Source organism: Nothobranchius furzeri, chromosome 7 (assembly GCF_043380555.1).
Source record: "Nothobranchius furzeri strain GRZ-AD chromosome 7, NfurGRZ-RIMD1, whole genome shotgun sequence".
NCBI lineage: Eukaryota > Metazoa > Chordata > Actinopteri > Cyprinodontiformes > Nothobranchiidae > Nothobranchius > Nothobranchius furzeri.
The window spans coordinates 80425157-80440625 of NC_091747.1; the positions used below are offsets into that span (position 1 = coordinate 80425157).

The 15469-nt window shown below is 45.3% G+C and overlaps 1 protein-coding gene across 1 annotated transcript in view; it reads left to right on the plus strand.

Annotated features, from left to right (window-relative positions):
* The window catches only part of fhip1aa (FHF complex subunit HOOK interacting protein 1Aa), a 48677-nt gene extending 34099 nt beyond the window's left edge, over positions 1-14578 (plus strand). The window contains exons 12-13 of the mRNA XM_054751512.2: positions 94-214; positions 14194-14578. Coding sequence (XP_054607487.2) covers positions 94-214; positions 14194-14390 — 318 coding nt within the window. The 3' untranslated portion in view covers positions 14391-14578. The remainder of the gene's footprint in view (positions 1-93; positions 215-14193) is intronic.
* Positions 14579-15469: the final 891 nt, after the last annotated feature.

Here is a 15469-nt window from a genome sequence, read left to right on the forward strand (position 1 = left end):
AGTTCCACTTTCACATGTGATCCAGAAATGTAAGCTTTTGAGTCCAGTATTACAAAGAAGAATAAAACTGTTGGGTGGATTCATCTCCTCCAGGTGCTCGCTACAGTGAAGAGCCAGATAGAAGAGCTGAGTGCGAGCAGGCTGGACTTTCCAGAGAGGATCACTGCTGCGCAGCATTGGCTGTTAGCGAGGGAGGCTTCGTTCACAGCTACAGGTGATAACAACCGTCTCCGAGTCAAACTCCAATGTGAAATAGGATTCTCAGATAGAATTGGGAAAGGTTGGGAACCACTGCCGTAGGTCATTCTTCCTCTCTGCAGTAAGAGTGTATAACTCCTCAGTTTAAGCAGTACTGGCATTATCCTGTGTGTGTGTGAAAAGAGTCGAAAAGAGTAAGATGGCGCTTGCGCACGGTCACGCTGCGAGCTGCTCGTCCTCTTTACGCACTGGTACCTTGCTTTTTATTGGTTTTTATTGGCGTTTTATTGGCTTTTATGCACTTTTCTTGTCGCTGATCCCTTTTTTGAACGGTGTGGATCCTCTGCTGACATATGATCGAGCCGCGCTGCTGAGGCTTCGTCCTTCCGTTGATGTCGCTGGCAGCGCGCGCTGGGAACCGGGCTGTGCGAGCCATGAACCTCACGGACGATGCTGCTGGTTGAACTGCCCGCGTGCTCTCTCCACCCAAGCCGTGATGTGTCGGCCCTCTGTCCGCCCCAGCTCGAGAAGGAAGCATCGGAGAAGACGAGGAAAGAGAGGTAGCCGGCGCGTGAGACGTCGGCCTGGATCCCTGAACAAGCGGCTGGCCCGATCCGGCCCAGCTTCTGACCCGATGGTTCCGAGATGTCTCCTGGATTACTCGGCGCCCTGCTCAGGGAACTCGGCCGGTGTTGTGCCATAAATCGACTCACTGCCAAAAAATGATTAGCTTAGTTTTTTCCGGTTCGGAAGTTGTTTTAAGTGTTGCTATTTGTCTTAAACGTTCACAATGAGGATATATTAATCCTTTTTGCAATATTTGCGATTGAAAGATGGTTTGTGGTAAGAACTGGCTTTCTTTATGTTACAGCCTTGATACTAAAAAATAAATAAACAATGTAAAATGGCGCCCTGTATTGAATGTAAACGTTGTATAAATGTAAATAAACAATTCTCCAGCGATTTGATTTTTTTCCCCTTCCTTTCTTTAGTTGCTAATCATTTTTTGGCAGCGAGTCGATTTATGGCACAACACTGGCTCCGAGGGTGAACCGGCACCGCGCCACGGCCGATCAGCTCGAAGATCTCGCCAGACTGGGGTTTGCTGGGAGAATCTGCGCTCGGTTACGGGCACAGAGTTAGAGGGGACTGGGTCCGTGCGCGATCTCGGTGCTGCAGCCCCGCTGCAGACCCGGTTTGGTTTGGTCAATGCCAGGTCTGTGCTGAACAAAACTTTTATTCTTCGTGACTTTTTTATTCAGCATGACTTGGGTTTTCTCTGCATCTGTGAGTCCTGGATCCCGTTTGGCGACACAAGTTCCCTACTCGAGCTCATACCACCTGGCTGCTCGTGTTTTAATATCCCCAGACCACGGGGCAAAGGTGGAGGGCTGGTTGTTGTTTTTAAATCCAGCTTTCCTTGTAAACAGCTTACACCCACCATGTAATTTTCTTCCCTTGAACTGTGCTTATTTGAACTGCATCTCCCCCCGCCTGCTCGTCGTGCTGATTTATCGCCCTCCAAAGACTGACTCTAACTTCCTTAATGATTTCTGTGATCTTGTGGCAGACTGCATCCTAAAATATGACTATGTCCTATTTTTTGGTGATTTTAACATCCGTATCTGCTGTCCTGATAATGTGCTTGCTAAAGGTTTTTTTAATTTGCTAGATTCATTCAATCTAACTCAATGGGTATCATCCCCAACTCATGCCAGGGGTCACACCCTGGACCTGGTTATCTCTTATGGTATACCCGTCATGAACCTTGTGACTTTGCCTCCGGTGTTCTCTGACCACTCTCCAATACTCTGTGATGTTACGTTGCCATGTCCTGTCCCTGTGTGTGAAGCTCCAGCTACTAGGTTCAGAGCCCTGGATGCAGAAACAATTTCAAAGTTTGTGGACTGTATGTCTGTAAGGTTAGAGACCTTTAACCCTGATCCATCTAACGTTGATCACTATTCACAACACTTTGATGTACTTTGTAATCAGGTCTTGGACGTGGTTGCCCCTCTCAAACTGTGCAAGTCTCGACCTAGGAGGGAGCCATGGCTCTCTGATGTCACACGGGCTTGCCGGCGGGCGTGTAGATCCTCGGAGAGAAAGTGGAAAAAGGATGGCCTACAGGTCTCGCGTGAGTTGTTCAGAGTATCTCTGGTTGCTTATCAGGATGCTGTGAGGGCTGCCAGAATGGCCTATTTTGCAGACATCATTGAGACAAACTCCAATAATCCTAAGATTCTCTACAAAATGCTAAACTCAGTTCTGGTGTATCAGGAGCCTAGCTCCATGTCTCCTACAGCTGCTGGAAACTGAAGCTTTTCACAAATTCTTTGTAGATAAAGTGTCAGGCATTAGAGCAGTCATTTCAGGTAACTCTGTTGACCCTGTTCCAGTTCATCCATCACCACCCACCCTGAGCTCCTTCAATACAGTTTCATACTCTGAGCTGAGTAAGCTTGTTGCGAGACAGAAGCCATCTGGCTCTCCACTTGACGTTCTGCCACCTCGTCTCTGGAAGGCTGCCTTTCCGTGCCTTGGCCCTTCACTTGGTCAGATTATCAATGGGAGCCTCAGCACAGGTGTTGTCCCAGCTGCTTTGAAAGCAGCAGTTATTCGGCCGACCCTGAAGAAACCTGGTGCTGATGTCTCTGTGATAGAAAATTACAGGCCTATCTCTACCCTGCCCTTTACATCTAAACTGCTTGAGAAAGTCGTTTATCAGCAGCTGGTCTCACATTTAGCTGACTCTGATCTGTTTGAGGTTTTCCAATCAGGGTTCAGGTCTGGCCATAGCACAGAGTCTGCTCTACTGAGGGTCCTAAATGACATCTATCTATCACTAGATCAGGGTACATCTGTGCTGCTTCTGTTGTTAGACCTGACAGCAGCCTTCGACACAGTTGACCACGCGATTCTACTGGATCGCTTGGAACGATGGGTTGGGATCAAAGGGTCAGCTCTGGACTGGTTTAGATCGTATCTCCAAAACAGGACATTCTGTGTTAAACTGGGTGATGTTTTTTCTTCTTGGGAGGGGCTCCGCTGGGGGGTCCCGCAGGGGTCGATCCTTGGTCCACTTTTGTTTGCCATTTATCTGCTACCTCTGGGGTCAATCTTTCGTAAACATGGCCTAGGCGTTCCATCTCTATGCTGACGATTGCCAGATTTACTCTCCGTTGTGTCAGGAGAAAGGTCACTCTATTCAGTCCTTTGTCTCCTGTGTTAATGAGGTGAAGTCTTGGCTAATGTCCAACTATCTACATCTGAATGAGGGAAAGACAGAGCTCATTGTTTTTCACCCCAACAGCAGGAATGTGGATCGTTATGCTGATCTTGGCCCTCTTTCTCCATACTCAAAACCAGTTGTTACCAGTTTGGGGGTGAAACTTGATGTAGGACTTAAATTTGATGCACACATCAATTCTGTGATCCGGTCCAGTTTCTTTCACCTGAGACGCCTTGCTAAAATCAAGCATATACTGTCGAGAGCCCACCTGGAGCGGGTACTGCATGCCTTTGTTATTTCTCGGCTTGACTCTCTATATGCAGGGTTGTGTCAGTCAACACTGCATCGCCTACAGGTTGTGCAGAACAGCGCTGCCAGGTTGCTGACTGGGACCAGGAAACGGGACCACATCAGTCCGGTTCTGGCCTCTCTGCACTGGCTTCCGATTTGCTATCGCTCACAATTCAAAATCCTCGTCTTTGTTTATCATTTATTCCAGGGTGGTGGTCCCCCCTATCTAGCCACACTCCTGAACAAACATTCCCCATCACACACTCTGCGCTCCTCTGACCAAGGCCTGCTCGCTGTCCCTCGGTCTAGGTGTCGTACCCGTGGGGACCGGGCTTTCTCAGTCCTAGCACCGTCACTCTGGAACCAGTTGCCACCCTCAGTTAGGCTGTCCCCTTCTCTGCCAGTCTTTAAGAATCACCTAAAAACACACCTCCTCCGTTGGCGTTTCCAGAACATGTTTGATTTTGGCCCTCTATTATGTTGAATCCATTCCACAGTTTTCATTGGTACACTCAATCCATCCACTCAATCCAAATGTGTTTCACACATTTGTCCTTTACCAGAATGTTTCATCTATCTTGTAATTTCCATTTTGTATTTTGTAATTTGAATTTCTTTTATTGTTGATTTATTCAATATATTTACATACAACTGTACAATGTTCAGCGCTTTGGGCTTCCTGACAGGGTTGCGGAAGGCGCTTTATAAATAAAGCTTTGATTTGATTTGATTTGATTTGAATTAGTGAGATACGGTAACTCTCTTTTCACGTGTCTGAGCAGAACCTACCTGAACCGTCTACAGGTGGTTCAGAACGCCTGTGCTCGGCTTCTGACCAAGTCCTCCAAGCACACCCACATCACCCCGCTTCTCCTCCAGCTTCACTGGCTGCCAGTCAACTTCAGGGTTCATTTCAAGATCCTGGTTCTGGTCTATAGGGCCTTACATGGACAAGCACCATCTTGGTGATCTTCTTAGTCCCTACACCCCCAGCAGGTCCCTGAGGTCCAGTGATCAAAGCCTACTGGTTGTGCAGCACCAGGCTAAAGACCAAAGGTGACAGATCATCTGCTGCTGTGGCCCCCAGATTCTGGACCTCTCTCCCCCTGAGCCTAAGATCAGTGGACTCAGTGGTCTCCTTTAAAAGCAGCTGAAGATTCACTTGTTCAAGCTGGCTTTTGTATGACCTTCTTCACCTCTCTCTCTTTATTCTGCTCTCCCCACCTATTCCACCTTCCTCAGGATCCACTGATTTCGCTCTTTCCTATTCACTCTCTCTCTTTCTTAACATTTTTTAATCACAATTATCTATTTTGCTCATTTTAAATATATTTTTAAACATTTCTAAATGCTTTTTTATATTTTTACATTTTTTGTTTTTGTGAAGCGCCTCGTGGTTTTTATCTTGAGAGGCGCTATAGAAATTATATTTTCTTCTTCTTCTTAAATCTTTAATCTGAGCTGCACAAGCTGAAAAAAAATTCTAAGAAATGTTTGCTGAATGAGAATCAAAAGGCATATTTACTTTTTTTTTTTTTTTTTACCAGCTACTTATCTTTTTAATCAGACTGTGGCAAATGGGAAAAGTACCGTAGCATCGGGACATTAAAGCTGCAGTAGCAAATCTGCCTTTGGCCTAGGCCACGCCCAGGTGTGCAGTTAGGGTGGGGGACGGGGGGGGATCTGTCGACCCCGATCCATTCCCAGCACTAAGGCCAGAAAGAAAACAAAGTCGGAGGTTAAGCGCTTGAAGCTCCATTTTCCAGTTACATTGAATGCAGCATGACGTAAACAAACACCGACTCCAGAGCGCCAAAGTGGTTGCTGCTAGGATGCAGGATGAAGCGAAAAAGACGAGCAAGGATTACTGCGTACTTAAAAAAGACCAACAGTGTAAGTAGGCGGGACCGATCTGTCTGTTTATGCGTGTTGGTTCTAGTTTCAGTACGTTGTTGTCAGTGTTTGGACTTACTCGTTATAAACGCCAAAGCCTCGTTGCTGACTTTAACAAGTCTCATCTACAAATGATCCCTCATGAAGTTAATACTTTACACCAGAAGATAGTGGAGATGTGGAACCTTCAGGCTGAGCAAAGTTTGGGAGTTTTTAGAATTTGAAAATCGCCTCCCGCCGAGAAGCTCCCAGTCGGGGAGAGGACGAGATATGCGCAACATGAAGAGAGCAAATATTAGATAAACCGTATAATTGCCAGCAGGTCTGGTCTTTGTTGACTGATCACTTTGTCTGGTAATGACTGACTCTGATTATGAAGCAGAATATTGACTCTGATGAAGAAATTCACTCATCCAGCCGGGAAGATTGACGCTGCTGCAGCATCAGACAGCTGGTGCTGCACGAGAGGTGTGTGGAGTTTACAAGCTCCAAACGTTGGGTTTGATGTTGGTTTAACCTTCTCTGGGACGTGATGGATGTAGAAATGATGGTAAAACACCGCTAACGTGACAGACGTAGCGACAATGTAAAAAAAAAAAAAAAAAAGCCGTAAAAAGAGGCAGATGCCGATGCATTCTGTGTGGAAGTCAAGTGTGCCACATAATCATAAAAAAGTCAAATATAAAATTTAAAAAGAGCTTTATATATTTATATATAAATTTTAACTTTCCAAATATAACGAAAGTTTCTAAATAACGTAAAAATACGAAGGAACATCTGTTGGTTAGGGTGAAAAGTTTGGGAACCACTGCTCTAAGTGATAAGTATAAGGTTGGGCATCGAGCATTGACTGGAACCGGTACCAACTGTTAGTTTTCACAGAATCATTCAAAGTTTTTTATTTAGATTCCTAGAATGCCGACCGGAAGAGAAATCTGCGGCCGATCTCCATGAAAAATTAACGTGATCTGCAAATTGTGATCAACACTTTTCAGAGCTGATCACAGCAGCTGTCTGTGTGCAGCACCGCTCCCCCTCCCCCACCCAGATATAAACAAACGCGTCTGCTGAACTTTTACTCCGTAATGTAAACGTTAACTCCTGCAGCGTAGAGGAAACGTGTTAAATACGTCAACACGGTGGTTTAAATAGAAGCTTTAAAGAACAAACTGTACGGTGTGAGGTGAGTTTGTCTCACTGCACAAATAAAAACACACACGGAGCGTCAGCAGTCAGACGCAGCCGCTCACCAACACTTGTGTGTGTGCGCGTGAGCGTCAGAAGGCTGAGAGCAGAATAAAGAGAGAGAGGTGAAGAAGGTCATACAAAAGCCAGCTTGAACAAGTGAGTCTTCAGCTGCTTTTAAAGGAGACCACTGAGTCCACTGATCTCAGGCTCAGGGGGAGAGAGGTCCAGAGTCTGGGGGCCACAGCAGTGGATGATCTGTCACCTTTGACCTTTAGCCTGGTGCTGCACAACCAGTAGGCTTTGATCACTGGACCTCAGGGACCTGCTGGGGGTGTAGGGACTAAGAAGATCACCAATGTAAGATGGTGCTTGTCCATGTAAGGCCCTATAGACCAGAACCAGGACCTTGAAGCTTCTCTGTGGTGGAGGACACCAGCTTCTGCCACAATAAATAACAATAACAATAAAAATAACAATAATAATAATAATAATAATAATAATAATAATAATAATGAATCACACACAAAGTTGTGAACATTTTAATTTCCTTTCTGGACTATTTCTGTTGAGAGTTTTAATGTTTAAATCCGTTAGATTGTTACTGACAGCAGCTACATTTAAGTTTCACTTCCTGTTCTGACTGAACGCTGCTGCAGCATGGAGGAGTAGTTCTCAGTCATCCTGGACATGATCATCCTGAGTTTTAGCTGAAAACAGCTGGACGTTTCTGGATATGTTGGAGACATTTAGCCTCTCATCCCAGAGGCTTCTTCCAGACCTTGGTTGTGGTCAGTGTAGTATCCTCAGATATCTCTTATTTAGGATTGGCAGGCTCTGTTACTAAGATGCTACTTTATTAGAACCACTCCGGGGAGCACATTTACTGTAACACACACTTGTCCGTCCTTTATATTCATCCTACCTAAACAACTCCTTTTATTCTTACATCTGCTCCTGTTACATCCCCATCTTTTAGCTTACTGTTTTCAAACCTTTACTGAGCTTACTTTTTCATAACACAAACTTTGAATCCATAACCATGGACGTAATTTGGGGGGGGGGGGGGGGGGGGCATGTCCCCCCACCTTTTCCAAAGTCAAGTTTTGACCCCTGCACTTTTTACCATCCAAAAACAATATTACACTATGTTAAATTGACACTGGTTGAGCTCTAGGACCAAGCAGAAAACAACCATTTGTGTTGAAGCCTGTTTCCCATTAGAGCATACTGTAAAGATACCCCCCCACCCCACCCCTCCATTTCTAAAGTGAAAATTACGTCCATGTCCATAACTATAGCTAAACCTTTAAGCATATACTGTTTACATATACTTTCAGAAACCTTATTTTTCTTTACAACATATCACAGAAACATTTTCTTTTTTTTCTTTTATCAGCCATACATCATCCATTCCTCCTCTTTATTTTTTCTTTCTATCCTAGGGGCCCAGGGTGGACTACCTGAATCCCCTAAAGCTGTGCAGGGTTTATTCTGCCCCATAACATAAAACACAGCTATCCAACTACAGATTCAGTCTGTTTGGAGGTTGAATGACACGCCGTGGTCTAGTGTTTCTGGGAGTCTCTGGAATCATTCTGATGTGAGATCGATTTCTTCTGAGACTTCCAGATGGTAGGTCTACATCGTAAGATCTTGGCATCTGAGATGGACCGATGACTGTCCCGGGATCTTTCATGCTCCTCACCCAGACTCTCTGTCCTGGTTTTTAGGTGTGGCCTCATCTTTGTTTTGTGACGTTTGTTGAACCAAAAGGCTTGTTTGTCTTTTATTTCAAGATCCTTTCTTCTGAAGGCTTGAAGGTCAGGCCATCCTGGAATGAGCTTTGTATGACTCACAGGCAGTGGCGTTCTGATGTTCAGACCCATAAGCAACTGCGCAGGTGATGATCAAGGGAGTGGCTCTGTATGCCATCAGGGCCTTGTATGGATCTTACCCCTTTTTCAAAAGTGATTAATGCCTCATTCCCATCTGTACCTGGTCGGCCTTGCCCGGATGGCTCCAATTGGCCCCAGCCTGGCCCGGTTGATTCCACACATCCTTGCTTAAGTATGCAAGGAATGCAGTCAGAGACATTTTCAGCTTCTAAGTAATCAGCATGATAATGAATGATGATGAATTGAACATGCCTTAAGCCAATGTGGGCTGATTCTACCCACCAATCAGAGGCTTGCTCTAATGGAAGGTGTGAATTTGCTGACTGATAAGCCAGCTTATCAGTCAGCAGTGGGTGTGTTGGCCCTGGTCAGCCTGAAGGTTGGTTCATGCTTGACGCGTCCGCGAGGTCTGCACGGCTCCGCGCGGAAGAGTTGCGTCATTTTAACAACCACGCCCCTCCACCTGGCCTCCGCACGGCGCAAACTTTCCGCACCTAGGAAATTTTCTAACCACGCGGACGGTCGGACGCGGTAAAACATGGTGGACTGGCAAGAACTAGTATGGCAGAGGTTCGTAAATACAGACATTTGTATGATTCAGATCTCAGAGATCACCGTGATCAACATGTTGTTAATAATTCTTGGAGAGAAATAGCTCGCACTGTCGGAAAAGACGAGGACGCTGTTAAAAATGCTGGAATGCCGTGTTGTAAACAACAGTAATTTCTACTTCTACTATGGTGTAGTGTTGGATGCATGCTGTAGAGCTCCATGCTGCCCCCTACAGTTTGGGAGAATATTGGCCCACCGCAGAGACAAGTCGCATGAACCATAAACGCTGCAAGTTGTGAAACGCATTCCATCCGCGAGCCGCATCACCAAGCGGAAAGTAAATGCGTCAAGCATAAACCAAGCTTGAAGCAGACCACCTCAGAAAGAGGGCTGAAAAACAGTCTCGTTGCACCCTGAAAAAAGGCAGGCCACCAAGATATGTAAGCAAGCTATGCTATCCGGGCCGGGCCGACCAGGTACAGATGGGAATGGCCCATAATTGTCCTAACAGTCCTCTCTGCTTCTTCGTTACTTTGTGTATATCGGGGGCTGCTCATCGTGTACTTCAAATCATAATCCTTTGCGAAGGCTGCAAACTCAGCTGAAGAGAATTGTGGACCATTATCAGTAATAATGGTCTGTGGAACGCCGTGCCTTGCAAAGATGGATTTCAACTTCTCCACAACCTGGGCTGTTGAGGTAGAGGAAAGCCTAGCCACTTCAATGTACCTGGAGAAGTAATCAACAACCACAATATACACATCCTTGTCCAACTGAAAGAGATCAGCTGCTACGCGTTGCCACGGCCCGTCTGGAAGAGGTGTTGTTAGTAGGGGCTCCGGTGCAATGTACGCCTCCTTTGCACAGACCTCACAGTTCTCTACCTTTTGTTTTATTTGCTTCGTCAATCCTGGCCCCCACACTGAGTCATGTGCTCTTGCTATGCATTTTGGCATACCTTGGTGTCCCTCATGGATCACGTCCAAGATCTCCTGTTGCATGCTGATAGGGATGAGTAGGCGATCTCCCTTCATCAGCAGTCTTTCAGCGACCAGCAAGTCCTGGTGATACTGCCAATAGGGTTGAAGGTGAGCTGGCAGCGCCCTTCTATTAAGTGGCCAGCCACTTGCCACCATGTTTTTCAGCTTGGTACACACGTCGTCCGAGTGTTGTGCTCCTTTAATGTGATCCAATCTCCGTGCTGAAGCTGGTAAATGCTCCATCACAAGGTGAATGGATGCTGCCACATCTTGTTCCAGATTTCGTTCCTCATGCCTCTGGGCAGTGTGAATGGGTGCCCTTGACAGAGCGTCTGCTGTGATCAGATTTTTGCCTGGGCCATGCTCAATCTTGCATGTGAATCGCAGCAGGCGCAGTCTGAACCTCAGAATCCGAGGAGGCAGGTCATCTAACCTTCTACTTCCCAGCAAGGAGATAAGTGGTTTGGTCTGTCTGTATCAGAAAGTCCATGCCTACTAAATATGTCTGAAAGCGCTCACATGCCCATGTTATGGCGAGTGCCTCTTTCTCTATTTGCGCATATCTGCGCTCCGTTTCTGACATGCTGCGTGATATGAAGGCAACCGGGCTCCAGTCTCCAGAGGGTTGCTTCCATGATAAGACTCCCCAAGCCCAAACAAAGACGCATCCGCGGCAACAATAGTCTCTCTGTTGAGGCAATATTGGGCCAAAATCATGGGTGAGCTCAACTCCTTTTTTTAACTCATCAAACGCTCGCTGTTGTGCACTCCCCCATGCCCAGTCGTTATCTGTCTTCAGTAGATCTCGTAGCAGTTCGGTAAGCTCTGCGATACATGGAATTTCCCCACGTAGTTCACCATGCCCACGAGTCTTTTGACACCTCCCACATCCTTGGGCTCTGCCATCTCTCTGATTGCCCTGAGTTTCTCCTGGTCAGCCTCTATTCCCTGGGCACTTATAACGTGTCCCAGGAACTTTACTTTGTCAACAGCAAACTTACATTTGCCTTTGTTTAGAGTTAGGCCACGTTCCTGGAGACGCTCTAACACTTTATGCAGTTTTTGGTCATGTTGTGTTCTCATGGTCCCGAACACAAGAGAATGTCATCAGCGTGACACACTGTGCCCTTCAGTCCCATTAACATTTGTGTCAACCGACGCTGAAAATGTTCTGGCGCTGATGAAATCCCGAAAGGGAGACTCTTGTATCCGTACCTCCCAAACGGGGTGATGAATGTCGTTAAAGGGGCTGATTCTGGATGCAGGGGTATCTGCCAAAATCCGGCAGTGGCATCCAGTTTTGTAAAGATAGCTGCTCCAGTGAGTTTTGCTAGAGTTTCATCCACTGCTGGCAATATGTGTCTATCTCTACAGATGTATTCATTTAACTGAGTCATGTCAGAACATGTTCTGATTTTTCCATTCGGTTTTGGTTCTACCACCATTCCTGCACACCATTCTGTGCTCTCCTCTATGGGCTCGATGACTTCCATTTCCACCATTCTGTTCAGTTCTTCTTTTACTTTTTCATGCATTGGTAGGGGCACTTGGCTTGGTAGTGACAATGCAAAAGGCTTAGCATTACTTTTGAGTTTGATCTTGTATTCACCTTCTATACAGCCCAGTCCAGTGAAGACTATTTGCTGCTTATTTCTGCTGGCCAGTCTTTACTGATATTCTCAACCAGGTGCGTTAGCTGCAGTTCTGTGATGGCAGGAAATCCCAGCAGGGGGGTAGCTAGCTTCTATACAACATAGACTGGCTGTGTTATTGTTTTGCCCTTGTAAAGGTTCACTGCTGGGCCCAGTGGTATACTGTTGCTTTGGTGAGGGAACCATGCTGGTCTTCTGAATATAAGGATGCTGGAATGACTGTAACCTCAGCTCCTGTGTCCAGCTTGAAGGAAATGTCTTTTCCATTCACTTTAATAGTCTTTTTCCATGTTCTGAGTTTGTTGCTTCGTGATACAGCTCCCAGAAGGAGGGTGTGGTCGCTGTCCTCCTCAGTAATTGCCCCCACTCTGCCTGACCCTCTGCTTCTCTTGCTGCACAGTTGTTTAGAGAGTGCCCTGGTGCTTTACCACAGCTTCTACAGCCTTTCAGTCCTTTTTGAGGATCGTGTTGGGTCTTTGTATAACCTGTCTTTGCTGTCTGTTGCTCTTTGTAATTTTTCTTTTTAAATTTTAGAAAGTCCACGTTTGTTTCTTTCTGTTCTGACATGTTTGTGTCTCGCACCACCGGTTGCTGTCTTTCAATTTCCTCCTGTTGTCTTATCGCTGTTACAGCTTTTTCCAGGGTCAGCTCACTGTCCATCTGAAGTTTTTCTGACAGGCCATGATGCCTGATTCCAACTACTAGTCTGTCACGGATCATTTCATCCTGCAATGGGCCATACAGGCAATGTTCTGCTAGTTTATAAACTGCTGCTATAAAAGCTTCCCTGGTTCTTGGCATCTTCTATTGAAACGAGCACATTCATATATTATGTTGTACTTGCAAATAAAATGCTTATCAAAAGCCTCCTTCACTGGTTTATGTTTTCATTTCGTCCGTAGTCAATCCAAGTGTGCTCAAAATATTGTCTGCTTTATCCCCCATTGTTTAAATAAGGGAGTTAACCTGATATTCCTCATCCTTTTTGTCCAGTCCAGCCGCTACTCTGAAGCGTTCAAATCTGCGAATCCAGTTGGGCCATTGGAAAAGTCTGAAAAGTCAAAGTTTTCTGGCGGGTTTATGGAGAAGAGTGCATCCATCTTCAATCTCTCCAGCCTGCTACAAGCCGCTAGCCCGATGCTAACATTAGCTTCAGGTCACTCTTAACTCTAGTACCTTTACAGTCTTGCAAGCTGTCTTCTGGAGGACCTTCACAGTTGGGACGGGATCTGATCCCACTTCTGACACCATGTAATATCCTCAGATATCTCTTATTTAGGCTTGACAGGCTCACCACTCTGTTACTCAGACGCTACTTTATTAGAACTGCTCCGGGGACCACATTTACTGTAACACACATTTTTCCGTTCGTTATATTCATTCTACCTAAACAACTTTTATTCTTACTTCTGCTCCTGTTACAGTCAGAAACAAACACACTGGTTGTGCTGCAAGTCTTTTTCTTTTTTACTCCAAAACATGTTTTTGTCTAAATGAAGGTGATGTTATTGTTCATAGAGTCAAAATTCATGTTGAAGTTAAGTTTGTTTTATCAAGTAGGACCTATGGTTAGCTGGCTCATGTAAAGCATGTTATGTCTTGAAAGAATCAGAATCGGGAATCGATAGGAACCGGAATTCGTCATCGTCGTCTTCTTCCGCTTATCCGTGCTTATTCGCGACCCGGAACCGGAATTGAAACAAGGAATTGGAATCGGAATCGTTCAAAATCAAACGATGGCCAACCCTATAAGTGAATATTGTTTTTTTAATATATTTTATGTGCAGTTTTTTAGGGCTTTTATGTTTTCTGTAAAGATTGGTATGCTGAAAATCATTTAATGTTTTGCATAAAACACGAGGTTTTGGTTAGTAATTGATTGGGAGAATAACAAATGACTGACTTGGAAAGTGTTGATCAGGCAGAGCTTTGCTGCCAGCGTTCCATTGCACAATGGCTTCAACCACGTATATAAAAGTGTTAAGTGATTTCCTAAACCATTGGATGAAATTACACAAACTGACTGAGCTCAAGTTAAGGCTCTTGCAATAGTTTGTGTATGTGTACATGTGTACGTGCGTGTGTGTGTGTGTGTGTATGTGTTTGGGGGAGGGTACATTGGAACTTTGTCCCCCCCCAGTTTGAAAATCCTATCTGCGCCCCTGGCCATGCCCCCGATATAGGAAGGCATTGGACCTATAGAAACTGTGACTGTTGTTTATCACTCGTACTGTTGGTTTTCTGTTACCTCAGATGGTGTTTATCTTTTTTTCTGACTGTTTTGGTATTTACTGGGTTCTTCCTACTCTCAGATAAAGGTGGCAGCTGTGGCTCCAGGCAGCAGGATGGAGGGAGGATCTTGAAGAGTTCTCCTCCACCCAAACCCAAAGCCATCTCTCTGGATCAGACAGAGGTCTTCGCTACCGTCCTCTTCGCCGAGTTCCTTAAAGAACTATCTGCAATCACACAGGAGCACTCCATCTTATCTTACATTCCTGTGGAAGAGTAGTAGTCCACCAAGCCATTGTGAATAACTCGCTTGGTAAACTTTCATTGTCTCTTTCAGGAACTACTTGATGAATCAAACCAGTGACTTTTTTTCAACTATATAAAAACTATTTATTTTTTCTGAGCAGAATGATCCACTATTTGTGTGATTTAATTTTATCAGTCTGTTAAACGTTTGGCAGCCAAATGTGAGCGATCTCCTTCATTTATGCAAACTCCAGGTCCACTGACCAAAGACTGTCGAGCTGCGTTTTTGTTTCAGTGAATATCCGCCCCTTTTGGGTTTGTCTTCTGCAACCAGCTTAACCACGATGTGCAGCTCAGCGTGGTTCTTTAAAGCACTCAGGTGGCCTTCAGAGGAGTTACGTCTATGCATCTGGACAATGGACTTGACTGGCAGCAGAAACACATCCAGGCCAACACTTAAGCCCGGTTCACAGGGCAGGACGCTCATGGCTGTTTGTGTCCAGCACACTATTACCGTAAAACCTTAAAGATAATCTTGTCAGATAATCCTACCTCTTGTGGTACGAGTGGTACAAAAGAACGTGGTGCCTGTTGAATGTGACGTTTAGCCAATCAGAGAGCTAGGTGATGGAAGCATGTAGCACGAACCTCCTCCACCATGTTTGTTCACCATGAAGTCACATTTTATTCCACAAGAATTCCCGTCTGAGTGGAATATATCTGAGTGTGTAGTGAGAAGTATTTGTCCAATTGCTGCATACCACACACTGTCAGACTATTAAGACATATCCATGATTTTTTTATCACTGTGTGTGTCATCCCACGGTTTGAAAATTGCCAGACAATTTAAAAATCCTGCCTTGTGAGCCGTGCGTCATCCATTACAGTCCAACAACATACAGCCAACACTGTAAATCAGGCCCAGCCAGGGTGTCACATGATGCATCACATCCTTCGTTTGCAAATGGGATTTAGGATTGTAATGTTTAACCTCCTAATAAAGATAAAATTATTATCTGACGCAGGAGACAACTGCTAGTCAGTGACGGAGACGGGCCAGGGAGCATTTCAGTAACTAATGATGATGATTGATTGAAATTTGTTTCAATAAGG